The sequence below is a fragment of the Drosophila albomicans genome, chromosome 2R (assembly GCF_009650485.2).
Source record: "Drosophila albomicans strain 15112-1751.03 chromosome 2R, ASM965048v2, whole genome shotgun sequence".
Lineage (NCBI taxonomy): Eukaryota > Metazoa > Arthropoda > Insecta > Diptera > Drosophilidae > Drosophila > Drosophila albomicans.
In genome coordinates this window covers 21,202,884-21,221,590 of record NC_047631.2, presented here as the reverse complement: position 1 = coordinate 21,221,590, position 18,707 = coordinate 21,202,884, and the positions used below count along the sequence as shown (strand labels likewise).

Here is an 18,707-nt window from a genome sequence, read left to right as displayed (position 1 = left end):
AGTGAGAGGCTGTCGACTACGGGTTAGGCCTTTTGATGAAGTGCGAGTCCGGGCAAGCAGGCAGGCAGGCAGCTCGTTAGCTTAAGGTGTTTGCTCTTTAGATTTTGTGGTACGAAGCAACAGCAACAGAAGCAGCAAATGCGTTAAGCACTTGGCCAAATGCCAAATGCCAAAAGTGCCCGAAGGTGGCCTTGCAATTTTTATGTTGCAACTTCATTAAATTTCCTTTTTATGGGCCACGTCAAAATCATAAAAGCATCTAAAAGCTGCCAGCTGCCACGCCCCATTGTGTCCACAAAGGAGGCGTTGAGGTCGTTTGAGTGGCCAAGCAAGAAAAGCAAAAGAATAACAGAACAGCACAGAACAAAACTGAACAGAACTAAGAGAGAAGTGGACAGAATGAAACAACGGCACTTTTAATTACTTTCTGCATAAATTTGCACTCATTTCCACTTTCGGCCAGGTCCGGTCAGTTCAGTTTGGTTCGGTTTGGCCAACAACGACGCAATTGCCATCATGCTGGCTTTAACGCCTTGCCTGCAGCAAATGCTTTCACTTCAAATTTTTCAGCTAGTTTTTTATGTTGTCCTCAAACAAAAAAAAAAGGAACATGGCCATAGAAAATTATGCAAAACAATGTCCAAACATTTACCGCTTTAGTCGCGGCAGCTGAACAACTTATAAAAAAAATATATCAAGTTGTAGCAGTTCAGATGAATGTGCTCGACTTTGAGTTACTCGCTGCGCCATTTGAGAATTTCAAAATATTAAAAACGAACAAAGGAAATGCTTTCAAAAAATATAAATAGACAAATAATAGATACTTAATTTTCAATTTATTAAAACCAAGCAAAAAGTGACTGAAATTTAAAGCAAAGATTGTGTTCGACTTTAACAAACTCGCTGCTTTATTTAAGAATTTCAAAATAATAAAAGTAAGCAAAACAACTGCACTTAACTGAAATAAAAATATTAGAAGCTTAAATTATGCGATGTATTAAAAGAATTTGAATTGTTTAAAGCCAGTAAATAAGTCATTGAAATATAAAATAAATTTAATCTACGAAATATTGTCTTCAAATTTAGTAGCTTTCACAACATTTGAGATCTGACTGTTTATACGCTTCAAAAGACGGAATACTTTAGGGTTCGCTTCCCATCTCACCGTCACGTACAAGTGCAGACCGCGTTGAGTTATAATATCCTTGTGAACTATGCTTACCGGGTATAGAAATGTATATTATGTAAGGTATAAGCTGTTGGGCCTATTCTTGAGCTAGGCTGTCTAATAGAAGCACGTAGTTTCATGCCTGGCCAGACTTTTCATTTCAAGTCGAAAGACAAACGCACAGCGATTCGTATTATGCGCTTGTGTGACTTTTCAACCGTCCGCCCTTTGTAATGTCGTTTTTCCGCTTTTGCCGCTGCTTTCCTTCTTTTTTATATTCTCGGCAAATTGTTGTTTAATTGTGGCATCCTTTGGACGGCCCACGACACTGAGACCACAAACTGTTGCCGCTCAGCGTAATGGCGAATAAATCAACTGCAAGTGACGTTCTACAATAGGCGCGTTGACTGTGGTCGGTCCTCGATGCTGTTGTGTTTGTGATTGACTTTAATGTCATATTGCGCAATTTATGCTGCTGCTGCTTCGGCTCTTCATTCGCTCTCTTTGTGGATCATTCTCAACGAGGGCGTGTCCAATGTGGAAATGACTAACATGAGCCATCATCGGTCAGGTCAGGTCAGGCCGGAACTGAGCTGAACTGAACTGAACTGTGTGCTCAACTGGCATTCAATTAACTCGATAGCCGCTTCAGCTGCCATCAGCATAAAGCAAATGTCAATTACATTTAGCGGTGCTTTTGTGCAAGGTGCCACCCATTGGAATTGGGTCAAAGAACATCCACTCTATGCCCGGCCATGCACCTCCGTACCGGCAATTAGTGAGTTCTCAACCAATTCCAATTCATTTCATTTCAATTTTCTCTCTTGTGCACTTGTTTTCTATTCTGCAACATACAGCAGACTCAATTGCAAATGATCTGATACTAGCATTAGTATATTATATTCACACATACGTGTGCACTTCATTTCGGCATTCCATTAGCTAACTATGCGCTTGTTGAGGATATAAACATTCCGACCGCAACCACTTTCGAATAGTTACACTGCATTAATTCGGCTTAGAGAGAAAGCTCATTTGTTACTCAAAGTGTTAGGGTTGAACGCAGCTAAGACTCTTTAATTATATTGATTACTTTAAATGGTACAGCAAATGTAATTAGTGAAATTTAATTTGCTACACATTTAATTTTAATAAGCTGAAGCAATTTAATATGGCAATCACTTTAAAATGCAGTATTAATAGTTTATGTATTCAAAATATAATAAAATGTTATAGCACACCCTTTATTAAGCCTTGCAAGTTGATGCGTATACTTAATATTTGTGGCACAAATTTTGTGCAAGCAAATTTTAATTATACTGCACTGCAAAGCTGGCGCCATCTATCGATTATGAACAACAAGTTAATTGCCAATTTTAATGAGCAGAAGGCAATTTCTATGAAATTTACTTAAAAATACCGCATTAATATTTTATGAGTTAAAAGTATAATATATTAAAATGTCAAGCACACACATTATAAAGCCTAGGAATTTGATGCGTATACTTAATTTTTGTGCAAGCGACTGCACTGCAAAGCTGGCGCCATCTAGTGATCTTGGTGAACAAGCTTATTGATACAATATACAAAATTCACTTCAAATTTCAATAACTATATTTTATATATTAAAAATATATCCAAAAATTCACTAATAACAATATTAAAATCTGAAGCAAACACTTTATAAAGCGTAAGACATTAAGTACCTCGAACTAAGTACTAAGTATGTACAACAAGCTATTAATTACTCCACATTTAAACTGGCGACATCTATCGGTCAACAAGCTAATTGCAAGCGCTTCAATGAGAGTGCGTAAATGGAAAAGATTTGTTGCCAATGCCCATTGATTAGCTGCGTCGAATGATGATTGTAATCCCAATCAATTCGTATTGACCATTTATCGGTCGAGTTGTCCGTTCTCTGCCATTTATCAATCTATGAGCCGACAAATAAGTTAATTTATCCAGCAGCCAGAAGCCGGCAGCTGCAGTAATCACTTTGGTATTATAAGCCACAGTTAACTAGCTCATCAATGTTTACCTTATCAAAGCATCCATTCCACACATTCCCCCAGTAGTTGACCTAAATACTCTGTGTATACTCTCAGTATCCATTCATTGATCAGGGAACTGTGTCAGCTTGGCATTAAGCACGATTTTGTGCTGAGCTGCAAGCTCTTTTTTCTGTGTGTGCGTTGTGTGTGTGTGTGTGTTTTGATTTTGATTGCACAAATTGGTCAAGGCCGGACATTTGGCAATCACCTCTGGTCGTTTGTTCTTCGTCGCTGTCGCTCCTCTCTCTGGTTAGATTCAAGCGGCGTCCATCGACCGTAAATAGTTTTCAATTGTGTGAAGCGAATGGCCGTAAGTCAATATTAAGTTAACTGCCAACATTTGTGACAGGACCAGGAGAGTAGTAAAGACGCTTTTGCGGTATGTCCCTGAGTTGAAAGCCAGCTCAGCTGGCCAGCAATTGCTTATCTTTTATCAAGGCAACTGCCATTCACACACACACAAGCACACACACACACAGGTGTGTGAGTGCTTAAAATGTTTTCGAAAATCCACTCAAGTTCACACAGCACATCACTTGAGGAGGGGAGGGGAAATGCTGTGCGTCTAAGGACATTCCAGTTGATGTCTGGCAGCTTCAGTGGGGGATTTCAATTTGGCCATAAGCTTGGCATAGATTACTTTTTGGCACACACAAATGAAATTGACAGTTAATCCGTAATTGATCTGCCAACAAGCAATGCCAACTAGCTGAATATTTAATGCGCTACAGCGATGAAGATATTTACTTTTTCGCACACACTTTGTGACAGTTCTGTAATACCCAGCAAAAGTAGCGCATTACTCGTAAAACACATTTTGAATGAATCGGATTTTAATGCGGCTGCCGTTGTCGCTGCTGCTGCTGATGATGAGAACGTCAATGGAATTCAACTGACACCTGACAGACATTCTGTCAACTGAGTTGCGAGCGTTGAAAAACCGAATACCGAAAATAGAACATACTTAACTAAACTTTTGGTCACGTTCCCCAAATTTACCTGCCAGCCAGCCAGCCAAACGAGCTGAACTCTTGTTCAGCTGAACAATTGTTAAATGTGGAAAATGGAAAAGGCAATCCATGAATTTGTCACTCGTAAGTGAGTAGGGCACAACACACACAACAAACTGAGATGGCAGCGCATGAATTTCAATTTTTGGCATAATAAAATGCGCCACATGACAAGTGTCCCTTCTCCTTTTCCTCCTCACTTCTCTCTCTTTCTCTTCCCACACTCTTGTGTCTCGCCTCGCTTAGCGTTTTGGGCTCGCTTCATAAAAGTTGCTTATGGTAATGCGTAAAATCGTAAATTTGCAACGAGCTTAGCGGCAATAACAACAGCAATAAGAAATCATAAATAAAACAATATCACATAAACACAGTGAGGAAGAGATGGAGAGAGAGAGAGAGAGAGAGAGAGAGGGAGAACGGATGAGAGCGAGACAATTTGATGTGTAAAAAAAAATTTGCAGCAGCATTTCAGGCGTTGCCTGGTGGCAGCCATTAAAGTATGCGAAAGTATGCGAGAGGTGTTTGTGTATGTGTGAGTGTGTGTTGTAAGTGTTTGGTATTTGCCACATGCGACTGGCAGACAAAAATATTATTTGCAAGGATACGTGCGCTGTGTGTGTGTGTTTGTGTGTTTATGTATGTGTATTAAGTTACGCCAGACAACGCACATGATATGAGATAATAGTACAAATAATAAAAAGAAAGTGTAGCGATACAATGGCAGCATAAACCGACAACAACAACAACAGACTTATAATAACAACAACTAGTCGCACGCACAGGAAACAAGTTAAAAGCAAAAGCGACAACAACAAGAACGCAAAACGCATACAAATGTCAGCGGCCGCCATAAACGGCGCTGACAGCGACGCCAACAGCGACGACGGCAGCCAAGGCAGCCGAGGCAGCAGCAGCAACACGACAACCATTGGCATTTCAATTTAAATACAGGATACAACAGTCAGGACAACAGCAACAACAACAACAGCAACAACAATATTAACTACAGCCACGTTTCTGCTATCAACAACAACAACAACGAGAACAACAACTAAAATCGCATCATGGACGATGGTGCCACAGCATCGGCGACCAAGAAGAGCAGCACCACCCTCTCGGTGGATCGAGCCGCTTTTCTCCTGCTGCGAGTCAAGAAGGCGTTCAAGAAGAAGCGACAGCAACGCAAGGAGCGACAGTAAGTTGAATCCTTATCCCTTGTCGTCCATTTTTTGTCGTCCTTCTTGACGCTCAACTTTGCAAAATTCGCTTTTAGCATTTTTTTTTGTTGTCGTTTGCATTGCATTTTCTCTCTGGTTTCGTTTCTTTTTTACTTGCTGTACGTTTTAACAAGGATTTCCCTTATTAAGCCGCAGAAATCCGAGTGTATTGAATTTATCGCATTTTTCGTGATGGTTTTTGCTGGATTTATTTCAGCCCACTGCAAACAGAATTCCGTGTTATCGAATTGACAACAGTTGTTGCTTAACAGCTTAAATTTGACAATAAATTTATCACTTTTGGCCCAGCACCACAAAATGTTTTGACATCAAAGGTTTTTTTTTGTTGCCCTTTAAATATTCGTTGAATAATTCACTCAAAATATAGTTCGTCAATTACATGAACGAATTCACAGGAAATTTCAAATTTTAGTACAAAATATAGTTAACAAATTCTGTGTAAAATTCTGAAATTAAATATGCATTACTATGAACTTGCTTTCTAAAACTAAATTCAATTTTAAATTTGTCTCTTGAAATTGAAATGCATCGCATATACCGAAAGTTCTAATATTGAATATCTGTTAACAATTTGCAAACAGTTTCCATGAAAGAAGAGTTTGTCGAAAGGCAAATAGGAAATTCCTGGAAAAGTGACTACAGAAATCTATCGAAGTTCACAGGAAAAGCAACTCATCAATGATAAAGCAGCTGCACTTTTAGTTTATCTTGGCATTTAAATTGTATGCATTTTCAGCTAGTCCAAAACGTAAAATCAAGCCATTTCTTTTATGCACTGAAACGGGATTTGTCTACTTAATAGCTTTGCATCATTGACATTCGGTAAGCGCTGCGTCTCTCCTTCAATCTCTCTATATATCTCTGAGGGCTGCATTTGATTTTATTGGATTGCAACGGATATTGCCACAGCAACGATTGCATTCACCTGCAGCTCAACTTTGTCTCTGTCTGTCTTTCTGTCGGCTAAATTGCAACTTGAAGGGCGTCTGGCGTTGAAGCGCTACTTCCTGCGGGTCTGTAGCAACAAAAAATGTGTGTTCTAAGCAGCTTGCGGTAATGCAGGTGAAATGTTATGCAGCTGCAACAGCAGCAGCAACTGTGGCAAGCTCCAGCTAGTAGCTAACGGGGACACGCAACCATTGCTCACTTACGCACAGGTTGCGGCTGTGGCACATCCACAGGGCATAGACATCATGTTCACCCGCCAGCTTTATACGATGCTTAGAACGCTCCAAAAAGCAGCCACTCGTTTCGCTTGCCTGCCTCCGCGTTGCCTGCTCTTTATGCTCCTTCTTTTACGTCATTTTCTTTTTGTGTTGCTAAAGCAAATTTTCGACATTTTTTGCCTCGCTGCATCGCTGTAATATAAATGCTTTTTATGCTGGGGCATTCACATGCTTGCCGCCAAAAAAGAAAGAATAAAAAGAGCAGCAGCAGCAACATATTTGTAGTAGCTGCAAAACTCAATTAGGCGCAAGCGAAAATCCAGCAAGCGGCACGCCATTTTTTTTTTTTTTTTTGAGATGGAATGAGGAGGTTGAGTGCTGCTTTTGTCTGGCAGCTCGTGCGCTTGTTAAAATGTTTAAAGTTTTGGCAAAGTCATTAATGCGACACTCAGCACTCGCTCTGCTCTCGCTCTCGGTCTTGCCGTGGCAGCTGACGCGTCACTTAATTCCATTAGAAAACTTCAGCGAAAGAAAAAAGAAAGAAAGTCACAACAACAAGAAGAATGTTAACAAAATGGGCGTGGCTGCAGCAGCAGCAGAAGTAGCAGAAGCAGCAAAAGCGACAGCATCAAAGTGAAAAGAGTTAAAAAAGACGTTGCCTAAGCAGTGTCGCCATCATTAATGGTTTGCCCCACCCAACAGTTTTCCTTCCTCCGACTCCTCCGTCTCCCTTCCCTGCACTTCCGCCCTCTAACCCCGCTACTGATTTGATTACATGAGCAACATTTGCTCTAATTATGCACGCACATGTAAACACAGCTTCAAATGCAATTACACAACCGACACACACACGCACACAAATACACACAAAGAACGGCTCACTCACTTGCCTGATGTTAGATTACAGAGAGAGAGCGCACAGTGCGTATGCGTAATTTGGCATACGTGTTAAGCTGCCTTTTTGTGGCCTGACCATTTTCAACTGCCGCCTGTGGCAGAGTGTGCGAGCGCTTTGTGTATGTGTGTGTGCGTTTAAGTGTGTCTAGTTGAGCAGACTGTCCGATTCAAACTGTAACCAAATACCAGCACTTAAAGTGCGGCAAACTTGACAATTTTTCCATATCAAAGGAGGGACTTAAAATACGCTTCAATAAAAACCAAAAGAAAGTGACCTTTCATTACACAAAATGCAGGTATTTTCGTTCTCACCTTTTGGCTGATAATTAATTGCCTTCTGCATGAGCTGTGTGGCCAACTTATTCTAGAGCTTAGAGAAGGATGAGTTAAAGCAATGCTAGAATGATTTTCACTGGAGTAAATAGTTGAAAATAAAATGCAGCTGTAAAAATGTTAGATATGATTTAGTTAGCTTAACTTATTTTATATGATAGTTAGTAGCATAGCAACTATATTAATTGGATATACTCTTTAAAATAAAATGCAACTGCAATGTCAGCAAAACCAATTTTATTTTATAACCACTTGAAGTAAACTTAAACTTAACTTAAACTTAAACTTTACCTCACTTCACTTTGATCACCGTTTTTTATAGAGTATTTGACAGTCTGTTATTTTAGTTATTGCTTTGTTACGTTCCTTGTGCCATTATCAAAAATATAAACTTTTATGTCGCGCCTTCTTAAAGATATTTTACGGCAATTTAGGGGGCGCATGTTAACTTTGTTTCAACCCAAAAAGAAGGTGCCAAGTGCTCGTTATTGTTGTTGCTTCCTTTGGCTGTTGCTGTTGTTGTTGTTGTTGCTGTTGTTGGGTAATGTACGAGTTACGGCTGCGACTCAATTATGTAGATCCGCTTTGAGTTATGTGAGTGGGTTACACTTGGCCACCAGGCCAAAGGCGACAAGCGAAAGACGAAAGACGAAAGGGGCAAATGTGCAGCCTACCAAACAGCTTGGGCGTCTTGCCGGCGCCTGATGAGTTTGCCTTTCCCTTTGCCACGTCTGCGGCACGCCTGCTGTGCCACCTAACAGCTTGTGCGTGAAAATCAGCAGCAGGAGTGACTTATTGAGCGTTATGTGTGTGTTTGTGAGTGTGTGTATTTGAGCTGCGCTTAACGCACTTCAAGGCGAAGCTCGTTAAAATAATACATATTTTTCTTTTTGTTAAACAAAAGCCGCTCAAGGCATTTTCTGCAATTTTCTTTAACAATAAAATATATACGTATTTATTATGTGTGTTTGTTGTTTTTCTTTTGCATTTTACTTGTAGTCGAGTGCAGCAGCTATTTGGCATTTGAGTTTCCGCTGTTGCAAGGACACACACATAAATTGCTTACACGAATTTTTGTTCTTCGACTAGAGACCGAAATGCGACTGTAACTTTTGTGCAGCACCAAAATAGAATGCCAAAGAAGGACTGAAGTGTTGCCTCATCCTTGCCTCACTCTCTCTCTGGGATGCTAGCTAAGCTGGCAGCTGCCTCGAGGCGACGGGTGGCCAAAAAGTTCCTAGTTGTTCTTGTGCCATCATCAATAATGCGTACATGTTCGTTGTTCCTTTCTCAGCAGCAGCAGCAGCAAAATACATGCGGGACTTTACTTAAAGCGCTTACAAGCTTTAGCCAAATGTCAAGTGAACAGGAAAGGAAAAAGAAGAAAACTATAGTAAAAATGGGATCGCTGCTCTGACAGCATTCAGCACGACACTTGTCAGCCGACGGGCATTGAGTACCAGAAATTCAATCATACGTCAAGTTGAGCAATTTGTGAAAGGGGTGACAGCACTCACTTGTAGGCGCACTGTAGGTACACCCTAAAGGGGGCGTGGTATCATGTGTCGTGTAGCTGACAGCTGCGCATTTGGTATGCAACTGGCACTCACACACACACACACACACACACACACATGCCAGCTGATGATGAGAATGCAAGAAAATCATTTAGCTGGCAACAATCGAATGTAATTCACAGCGTGTAAAAAAAAAAAGGAAAAACTGCTGCTGCTGCTGCAAATCAACAGCTGACAGGAGAGCTGCCTTCTACGCTTTTGTGTGCCAACATCATGCAAATATATATATAAAAAAAATGAACGAAACGGAAATGAATTCAATGGCATTGGCATTCGGCCGGATGCCGAGGAACTAACTGAAAGTAATTGCATTTGCTTGTCTGTCATTCCCTTGGCTTTCACTCTCTCTTTCTCTTTAAAGCATAATTGCATTAACTTATTATTTATCTTTCACATTGACTTACTCTCCTTCTCCATCTCTCGTTGCAGGGCACAACAGAGCGGCGCCGGTGCGGCTGGCTGCATTGGGGGCAGTGGCGCCCAATCACGCTGTGGCAGTCGCAAATTGCCGCCGCCATTGTTACGGTCGCGCACACTGCCCGCCATCATTTTGCCAGGACTTCCGGCCGTCTCGCTGCACACGGATAAACAAACATTTCACTGGGGTGCGTAATAAATACTAGCTATGCATACTCGCATTTATATTTATAGCTACACTCCAACCATTCACTGACCACACGCAATTATCGTGCACAAATACAAAAGATTTCAAATGTTATTCCATTATAATTGCCTGTGGGTAACCATCGAAATCAATTCTTATTCTTTTGTTTACCAAAACTGCCAAAAACATTTCCATTTAATTTCCCATTTGTATTGATTTTGGTTTTAAATCAACCCAAAATTGTGAAATACGACTGCAGAGCTTAATGCATTATTGCTGCCTCAGGTGTGAATCACATAAAACTTGATTTATTTTATATAATTTTCTTATTAAAATGGCAAAGCAAAATCTATTGGACAAATGTGTCACCACAATAACCATTAAATTCAACGATATATATCACAGATAACGAGGAAACACTTTTAGTTAAATAGATAACTCAAATGAATTATATTTATAATATAATAATTCAATATATTAGTAAACACAATAAACAAATAAATGTAAACAAATGTGACCTAGATTCCGATAAATATTTGAATTAAATCAAAACAAACTATATTGATAATATAATAATTTAACAAATGAGTCAACAAAATAAACTACAAATACAATAAATGAACAGCTTATATTATATTAAGCAAATATTGTTTGTAGATTTATTCATATTTTCATTAAAGAATAAATATTATATTAAAGTAAACATATAAGAAAGCTGAAGTAAAGTGTGCTCAACTGTTAGATAAAGGTAAAACGGTGCGGTATTTATTTTAAAATATAACTAATTAATATACCGCAGAAATACTAAAATATACCATGAAATATATTTGGTATTTAAAATATACCTAATTAATATACTGCAGAAATACTAAAATATAGCAAGATATGTCTTTAGTATTTTAATATAGGAATTCAATTTGCGGAACCAAATAGCTCTTAGATGCTTTAACTGAGAATTTCGGTATATTGCGTACTCTATGGTATATTTTAAATTTAGTAGAAAATCGATATACCAGGTAGAGGCATCGGTCTATATATGCATTTTTGCGCCTTATTTTTGATATATTTGGACAATCTGGTTTTATTTCAAATGGGTAGCGAGTATTCCACAGTCGAGCCTACTCAACTGTAGCTTTCTTGATTGCTTATATTAAAAGGTTGCATTAGGTTCAAAACCATACAAACTTATAATGCTTTTCAACAATTATTTAAGCTCCTAAATGCATAAAATAAAGTTAGTATTTATGCACTCATATACAACGTGTGAGATTAAGTAGAAATTCCAGCAATGAATGTAACAACAATTCCAACTTATTTACGCATAAGCTTGTACATTGTGAGCGTAATCCACTTATTGCCAACTTTTATTATAAACTTTTGTGTAGTGCATCACAGGAATTGTGAATATTATATGACAGGAATTCAATAGCAACTAAACTGTATATTGGAAAATAATACGAGAACAATGAAGTCCAGTTGTGCAGTTCGAAATGCACTCGTCGATGCTTGTGTGTGTGTGTGTGTGTGTGTGTGTGTGTGTGTGTGTGTGTGTGTGTGTGTGTGTGTGTGTGTGTGTGTGTGTGTGTGTGTGTGTGTGTGTGTGTGTGTCAATCAAGTGGAATTCTTGGATTGTTATTTATGAACTTGGCATGCAATGAAAGCATCAAAAGAAGCACCACACAGCATGCGATTCGAAAAATAACGCATACGCAGCGCTCAAAAGTATGCTACAGAAAACCAGTTGTTGTGGCTAGCGTGCGTGGGCGTTGTTTTCGCATTTGCTGCAAGTTATTGCAAGTCAGTTGCACTTTAAACGCAACCTCAAGATGCAGCGTTCAACTAATGGATTGTTGGTCTGAGCGTGGGCTGATGTTGCCACAGCTGCAGCTGCAGCTTCGGTTGCAATAGCCACGCGTGTTGAAAATTAATTAAAGCCAGCTGACAAGTTTTCACTTTACATTAAAATTAAATAAAATAACCGAAACACACACGCACACACACATTATTGCTAGTCAGTATTAATTTTCATTACAATTTTTGGTTGCACGTTGCAGATGAACGGCTTTTAGGATGCAAAAGCCGCAGCGGCAGCGCCAGCGGCCATCGTTGGTCTCTGCTCACACGTGGCGGAGGCGGAGGTGGCAGTGGGAGTGGCAGCGGCAGCGGTGCCAACAGCAGCAGTCACAACAACAACAACAGCAATCTTACCAACAACAACAATAACACACTAATGGTAAAGTCATTGAATTTGCCCAAAGATGATTGCACATTGATCTACAGGCGAAAATCGTCGGGCAGCTCGCCCCATCAACAGGCGCACGCACATGCGGCTATGCAACAGCATGTGGCACACAATCATCTCCACTTGTATCAGCAACATGTTGCAGATAGTTCACTCTATCAGCTATCCGACGATTTCGAGTGTCATGCCGATGGTTCGCTGCTTCTCAGGTGAGTTGCAATCAGCTCCACACAAAAAAAGAAACACAAATCTAACGCTGCCTGCACAGAGAGAAAAATGCAAGTATGAAGTTTAATATTGCTTAATGTTAATTTTTGTAATCATATAAATATTGATTTTATATAATTTTTATGAGAAGTCTTCTTGGTTTAAATAAAATGATTCACATTTATTTTCAGCATTCAATTTGTTATTTTAATAAGGATTGATATTGATATTTTGATAAAATTTTAAAATATTTTTTATTTAAGCTAGGCTTGTTTATTTTTCTTCTGTTGTGCACATCAATAAAAATTAAATAAATATATAAAATTAAAATGCTCATTTTAAGCAATTATTTTTTCATTTATTTTGAATTGGTTTATTTATTGTTTCGGTAATTGAATTTATTCGATTTATTGTAACCACTTCGTGTGGTTTGTGCAGAGTTTCAACAGTGATTAACATAACACGAGTGCTTAAATTAATAGAGTTTATCTCTGGGATAACGAACAGAATTATTTTTATTCGTTTTTCAATTGATTACCAAGAAGCATTCGAATTTGATAACTATATTTATTGTTATCGGCTAGTCATGTGGTTGCTAAAATAAACAAAATTTGATTAAAAATTAAATTTTTTGTCACCGCACCATTATTTAAATTGATTTCCCAGAAACGTAGCAATTTGTTATTATTATAAGTTATTGATTCAATGATTATATCTGGCATTTTTCCTGGAATTCTTTCTTGACATTTTAAGCACACAAAATTCTGTCTAACTTTTTTTTCGCCTCGTCAATTGTTCTCTCTGTGGCAGCGTTACGGTTGCCTCACATTTTTGATAGTCAAAATCAGCGTAAACAAGGTTTTGGTGTTGAAAAAATGTGAAGCACAGCTTGGTGTTTGACAGTGTGCGACTGTCACCTACATACGTGACATATGCTCGCTGTCTTTGTCGCTGTCGCTGTCGCTTCTGTTGTTGTTGTTGCTATTGTGTTATGTAATCACTTGACTTTACAATTTTTGCCATTGCCGCAGAATACCCGCTCCGCAGGCAGCACCGTCGCGTGGATATCCATATCGTTTGGCTGGCAAGAAACGTGCCACAGCAAGCTCGGAGGCAACAACGCCGCTGTCAAGGGAGCATCAGCACCCGCTGCATGATTTCGCTTTGGCCGAGGGCGGCTGTGGTGGAGTCGCCTCTGGGGCCTATGCGGCAACATCGACATCGGCGGCAACAACGTCGGCGACGACCTTCACACGCCTGGCCAAATTGCTGCATCAATCAAGCGCCATTACAGCCAGATCCAATCTACAGCCGCCGCTGCCGCATGGCGGCGACATGGAGGCACAAACCTCGGGTAAACGCAACACAAGCGGCATGGAACTTGGTCTCGGGCTGGGCGACGAGGCGCCACGTCGTCTGTCCTGGGAAAGGTGCGTATATATGTAGAGAAGAGTGAACACGTAATTTATTTGCTTGGGGACCGTCTATCCAGCGTCTATCTCTCGCTCTCGCTCGACTTCTGACTCCACCTGATGGTCGGTCATGTCAGCTTGTCAACTTTCACCTTGACTGCGAGTGCGACTACGACTGCGAATGCGACACTCGCACAGCGCTTTTTGCAATTAGTTAATTTCATTTTGTGTCGGAAAGTTGATCTTCATCTACGTGGCTTGTGCAACTTGCATCAACGTCCACCTCTAATTACACCCCATATGTGAGATTTATTATGGGGACGGAAGAGACCCCAAGAGGTGGCTTCTGCTGTTTAGAGCCCATTGCTCGTTGACATGTCCAGAGCATCAGTCGCAGTCGCAGTCGAGTGGCCACACACATTTATCTTCATTCGTTGCCGGGGTAAATGAAGACACATGCTGCATGATAGATTTTTCGTGTTGCTGTTGGGGAAACAAAAAAATACACGATTCCATTGAAATTCACTAATTAGCTGCGCTTAGCTTCAACATTACACTCATTACACATATGAGATTATTTTGCGTTTATCTGCGGGAATAATAAATACTTTCATCTCATTGATTAACAAGTTGCGCATAGGAAAACCATAAAAAAAAACATACAGCGAAGCACCATTTGTCAGTAAAGTAATGCATGCATATTATATTACGTATACGCCACGTGGCAGCATGCGAAAATTTATAAAAATTGATTTATTACCTGAGGTGTTGTTTTAAGTTTTATTTATTAACATGGTCGAATTTTTGACTTGCTTTTAAGTTATATCATTTGTTATAACTCATGCGGAATTAAATCAGAAGTTCTCCTTTGGGAATTCCGAAAATTCTTTTTAGCAAAAGTGACATTGAAAGTGATATTAAATAATATTTAAAGTACTCCTATGTTGTTTTGCCTTGCTTTGAAGTTCTATAATTTGTTATATCTCATGGGCAATTTTGTTGGGCAAATGTGTTCTTATTGTCTATAAAGAAAATCTTACTTTTTATAAAAATTTTTAAAATTCTTTTCCACAAAAGTAAAATTAAACATAATTAAATAGTATTTTAAGTAAATTGCAACATTTTTGACTTGCTTTGAATTTATATACTCGTAACTTGTTATATTTAAATATGATGCGAAATTTTTCTTGGAAACTTGATGATTTTTCAGTATCTATAAATATACCATGATGCTTAAAGAGGTTTAAACATTGGGATTATTGAATCTTTTTTATAAATTGGTAAATTTGTCTTTTAAAAATTATTGTCATAATTCTTAAAATTACTTTTTCTACAATATTTGAGAGTTATTTTATCTTATTCCCATTACATTTTTTATATAAAAGTGCTTAACTTAATTTGAATTTTCAATTTCGTTTAAAGTTATTAGATTGTTCTATACCTAAAAATATTATTTTCGTAATTAGAAGAAAAGAATTGCAAATAGAAAATATGTTTTGTATAATTTGAATCTGAGCAATTTCTATGCTTTTATCTAATCGAGTGAATACACATTTTAAACAATAATTCTCAAATTCTTCTTCTTCGAATGCTTTTCAATGCAAAACACTCATTGAATTTCATTTTTGTCGTCGACCACTCAACTTGAATTATTCATAAATGCGGATGGTCATTGGATTATCTGGTTATACATCAAATTGAATCAGAGCAGAGAGACAAGTGGTCAAGCTGAAAAGCGTTTTGGTCAGCAGCAGCACGAAACAGTGCAGCAGAGGGGGTGGCAGTCAGGGAGGCGGGCAGGAAGTGGACAGCAGTGGATCGTGGGAAATAGCTGAAGCAGCAGCAACAGCAGCAGCAAAACCGCTCAGTAAATCCAATGTCAAGTGTCAAAACAACTTGTCTACAAATTATATTTGTAAACATGCCGCAGGAGTTGCATAACTGAAACAAGCTGTTGTTTGCTGCCCCCCAACTTTCCCCCTCCTCAGTCCAACGCTGACCGTGGTGACAGCCACGAGAGGTTTGCAAAATTTTCGGCAACTTTAATTGCAAACGCAAAAGTTACTCTCGACGCGCTGTTGACGTTGTTTGTTCTTTGTTTTCTTTTTTTGCCGACTGTTTTGTTATAGTTGTTGTTTGGCGTATTACGCAGAGCGCCGTTTTATGAGTTTAAACTTTGATATTTAAAATTGTAAAGCAAATAGTATGCAGAGAGAGAGAGAGAAAGTCGCGAAGGGAATAGCGAAAAGCAATGGGTAGTTTAATTTTTGGGTGCTTTGTACCCTTGGGTTAGATTGGGTTTTGTTTGCATTGCTCTGCTGCATTTGTTTCTAAATTTAGAGAACTTTTTGGCGCAACTCAAACAACAACTACAGAAAAACAACAGCACTAGCTTCTACTCCTGCTGCTTCTACGGCTACAATCGGAATAATAATAACTACAACAAAAATAAACTACATCAGCAGCAAGAACAACAACAACAACTGCTTGCTGCATGAGCTGAAAGCCAAAGTGAGAGATATAAAACACAAGGCGAGACGAGTCGAGTCAAGTATTTTTGGGAGCCCAGAACTTGGATGTATTCACATACATATATATAGAGTATATACAGCACTCACTGGCTTAATTGTGAATGCATTATTCATGAGACAAGAAGGCAAAAAGTGCTTTGAAGCGCCCGAAGGACAAACGCAGCCAGCCAATAAAACACTGACTGCCCTGCTTCAGTTCTTGATCCGAATCAGCCTTTTGTTGTGGACACAACACACAACGATGTAATACACCATATTTTTGTGCGTGTTGTGGCGCCTGTCTTGCAACTTGGCTAAGACAAGGCGACCGACACGACTTTTGAGTAAACGAAGCATAAATGAAATTGCGCATACGTCATGTGGCTCCAAACACACACACACACACACAATGCTAAGCAGAACTCATTAGCTAGTCAACGTGGGCAATGCGGTTGGTGGGAGGGTGGGGATGGCAATTTATGTACTGTAAAATTTTATAAATTCGTGTTGCACAACTCGACGAAAAACTGCGAAAAGTTCATCATTGTCGTCGTCGCTGTTGTCGCACACAATTTGCGTCGTTGCCATTTTGTTTTTGATTCATTTTCTGTCATTTCATATTGTTGCCACACACACAAACACACACACATACACACAGTTGTGGCAGGCTGTTGTATAGTGCGTCAGCATCAGTTCCAGTTATGAGAAAAGGTCACACTAGGTAGGCCCGAATATGATTACGAGCGACAGGAGAGCGACAATGCCACACACATGTTGCCCTGTCTCCCTCAGAATATGAAGCATGAACAAGATGGTTATGAAATTGTCTTGTCAACTTGAAGGGTTGAAGAGCCATAATCATAGACCATTTCTCCAACATTGAGAGACATCAAATTATGATTACAGTTGTGCTGCAGGACCAGAAATGTGGCTAACTTAATTTGCAGTCTAAATTGCTTTTGAAAAATAAACAAAAAAAAAAGTATTCTATTTCTAAGAAAGCCATAAATAATAAACTATATTTTATGAGAATATCCAAGAAAAATATTGTGTATGTCAGCTTGTTTTGCATTTGCTATGCATATAAAATTCTAACAGCTTGCAATCTTCATTTTTAAAAAATAATAAATTGCATTTGTTTATTCATCAAATGGCCAGTCGACAATTAAAGTAAAATAACCAAACAAAAGATGTCCAATTAAAGCAAAGATGATTCTTTTTTTATTTATTGAATAGGAAGAATTTAAGGAATGTAATTAAAATATATGAGCCAAATTTCAAAAGTCGAAATAAAAACAAATGTCAAACAAGTAAAAAAAATATATGTATGTATATATAAAACCATACAAAAAAGTTTCCATTTTAAAGAACTCACTTCTTTATTTATTAATTAGCAACAATTGTACACTTAAAGTTAAAGTAAAAGAATCAAACAAAAATGTCAAAAATTGAAGCAAGTCATATATTTTATATATTTATTGATTGGCAACAACTTAAAGCCTACAATTAAAGTAAGCTAACTATGCCAAAATTTCCAATCTATTAATTGTCAACAGTTTAAAGCTTACAATTAAAGTAAAATAACCAAACAAAAGAAGTCCAATTAAAGCAAAGATGATTCTTCTTTTATTTATTGAATACAAAGAATTTATGGAACGTAATTAAAATATATGAACCAAACTTCAAAAGTCGAAATAAAAACAAATTCCAAACAAGTAAAAAAATATATGTATATATAAAACCATACAAAAATATTCCCATTTACAGTCAAAAGAACTCACTTGTTTATTTATTAATTAGCAGCAATTGCAAATATAAAGTTAAAGTAAAAGAGTCAAACAAAAATGTAAAAAATTGAAGCAAGACAAATCTTTTATATATTTATTGATTAGCAACAATGAAAAACCTACAATTAAAGTAAACAAGCTATACAAAAATTTCCAATCTATTAATTGTCAACAGTTTAAAGCTTACAATCAAAGTAAAAGAGTCAAACAAAAGAAGTCAAAATGAAAAGCAAGGGCAACATTTATTTATTTATTAAATAACATTAATTTAAAATCTGCAATTTAAGTAAGAAAAACTTATAAAAAAAATTCAAAATCATGTAAAACAATAAGCAATATAAAAATCTTAAATATCACAGCACACACTGTAATCAATAATAATTTATAATAATTAAATAACGCTCTAATAATAGCTGCGATTTTCGCAGGCGGCCCCGGAAAATTAATTCAACTGTCTGTCAGGCCTTGCCCCAATTTGATTAATGCGATGATTTAACAAACT

The 18,707-nt window shown here is 38.1% G+C and overlaps 1 protein-coding gene across 2 annotated transcripts in view; it reads left to right on the top strand.

Moving 5' to 3' along the window:
* Nucleotides 1–5,236: 5,236 nt before the first annotated feature.
* The window catches only part of LOC117573733 (uncharacterized), a 37,576-nt gene continuing 24,105 nt past the window's right edge, over nucleotides 5,237–18,707 (top strand). The window contains exons 1-4 of one of the 2 annotated variants that reach the window (XM_052007251.1): nucleotides 5,237–5,427; nucleotides 9,873–10,048; nucleotides 12,102–12,498; nucleotides 13,528–13,926. In XM_052007251.1, the coding sequence (XP_051863211.1) occupies nucleotides 5,297–5,427; nucleotides 9,873–10,048; nucleotides 12,102–12,498; nucleotides 13,528–13,926 (1,103 nt within the window). In that variant the 5' untranslated portion in view covers nucleotides 5,237–5,296. The remainder of the gene's footprint in view (nucleotides 5,428–9,872; nucleotides 10,049–12,101; nucleotides 12,499–13,527; nucleotides 13,927–18,707) is intronic. The other variant, XM_034257107.2, reaches the window with a different exon arrangement.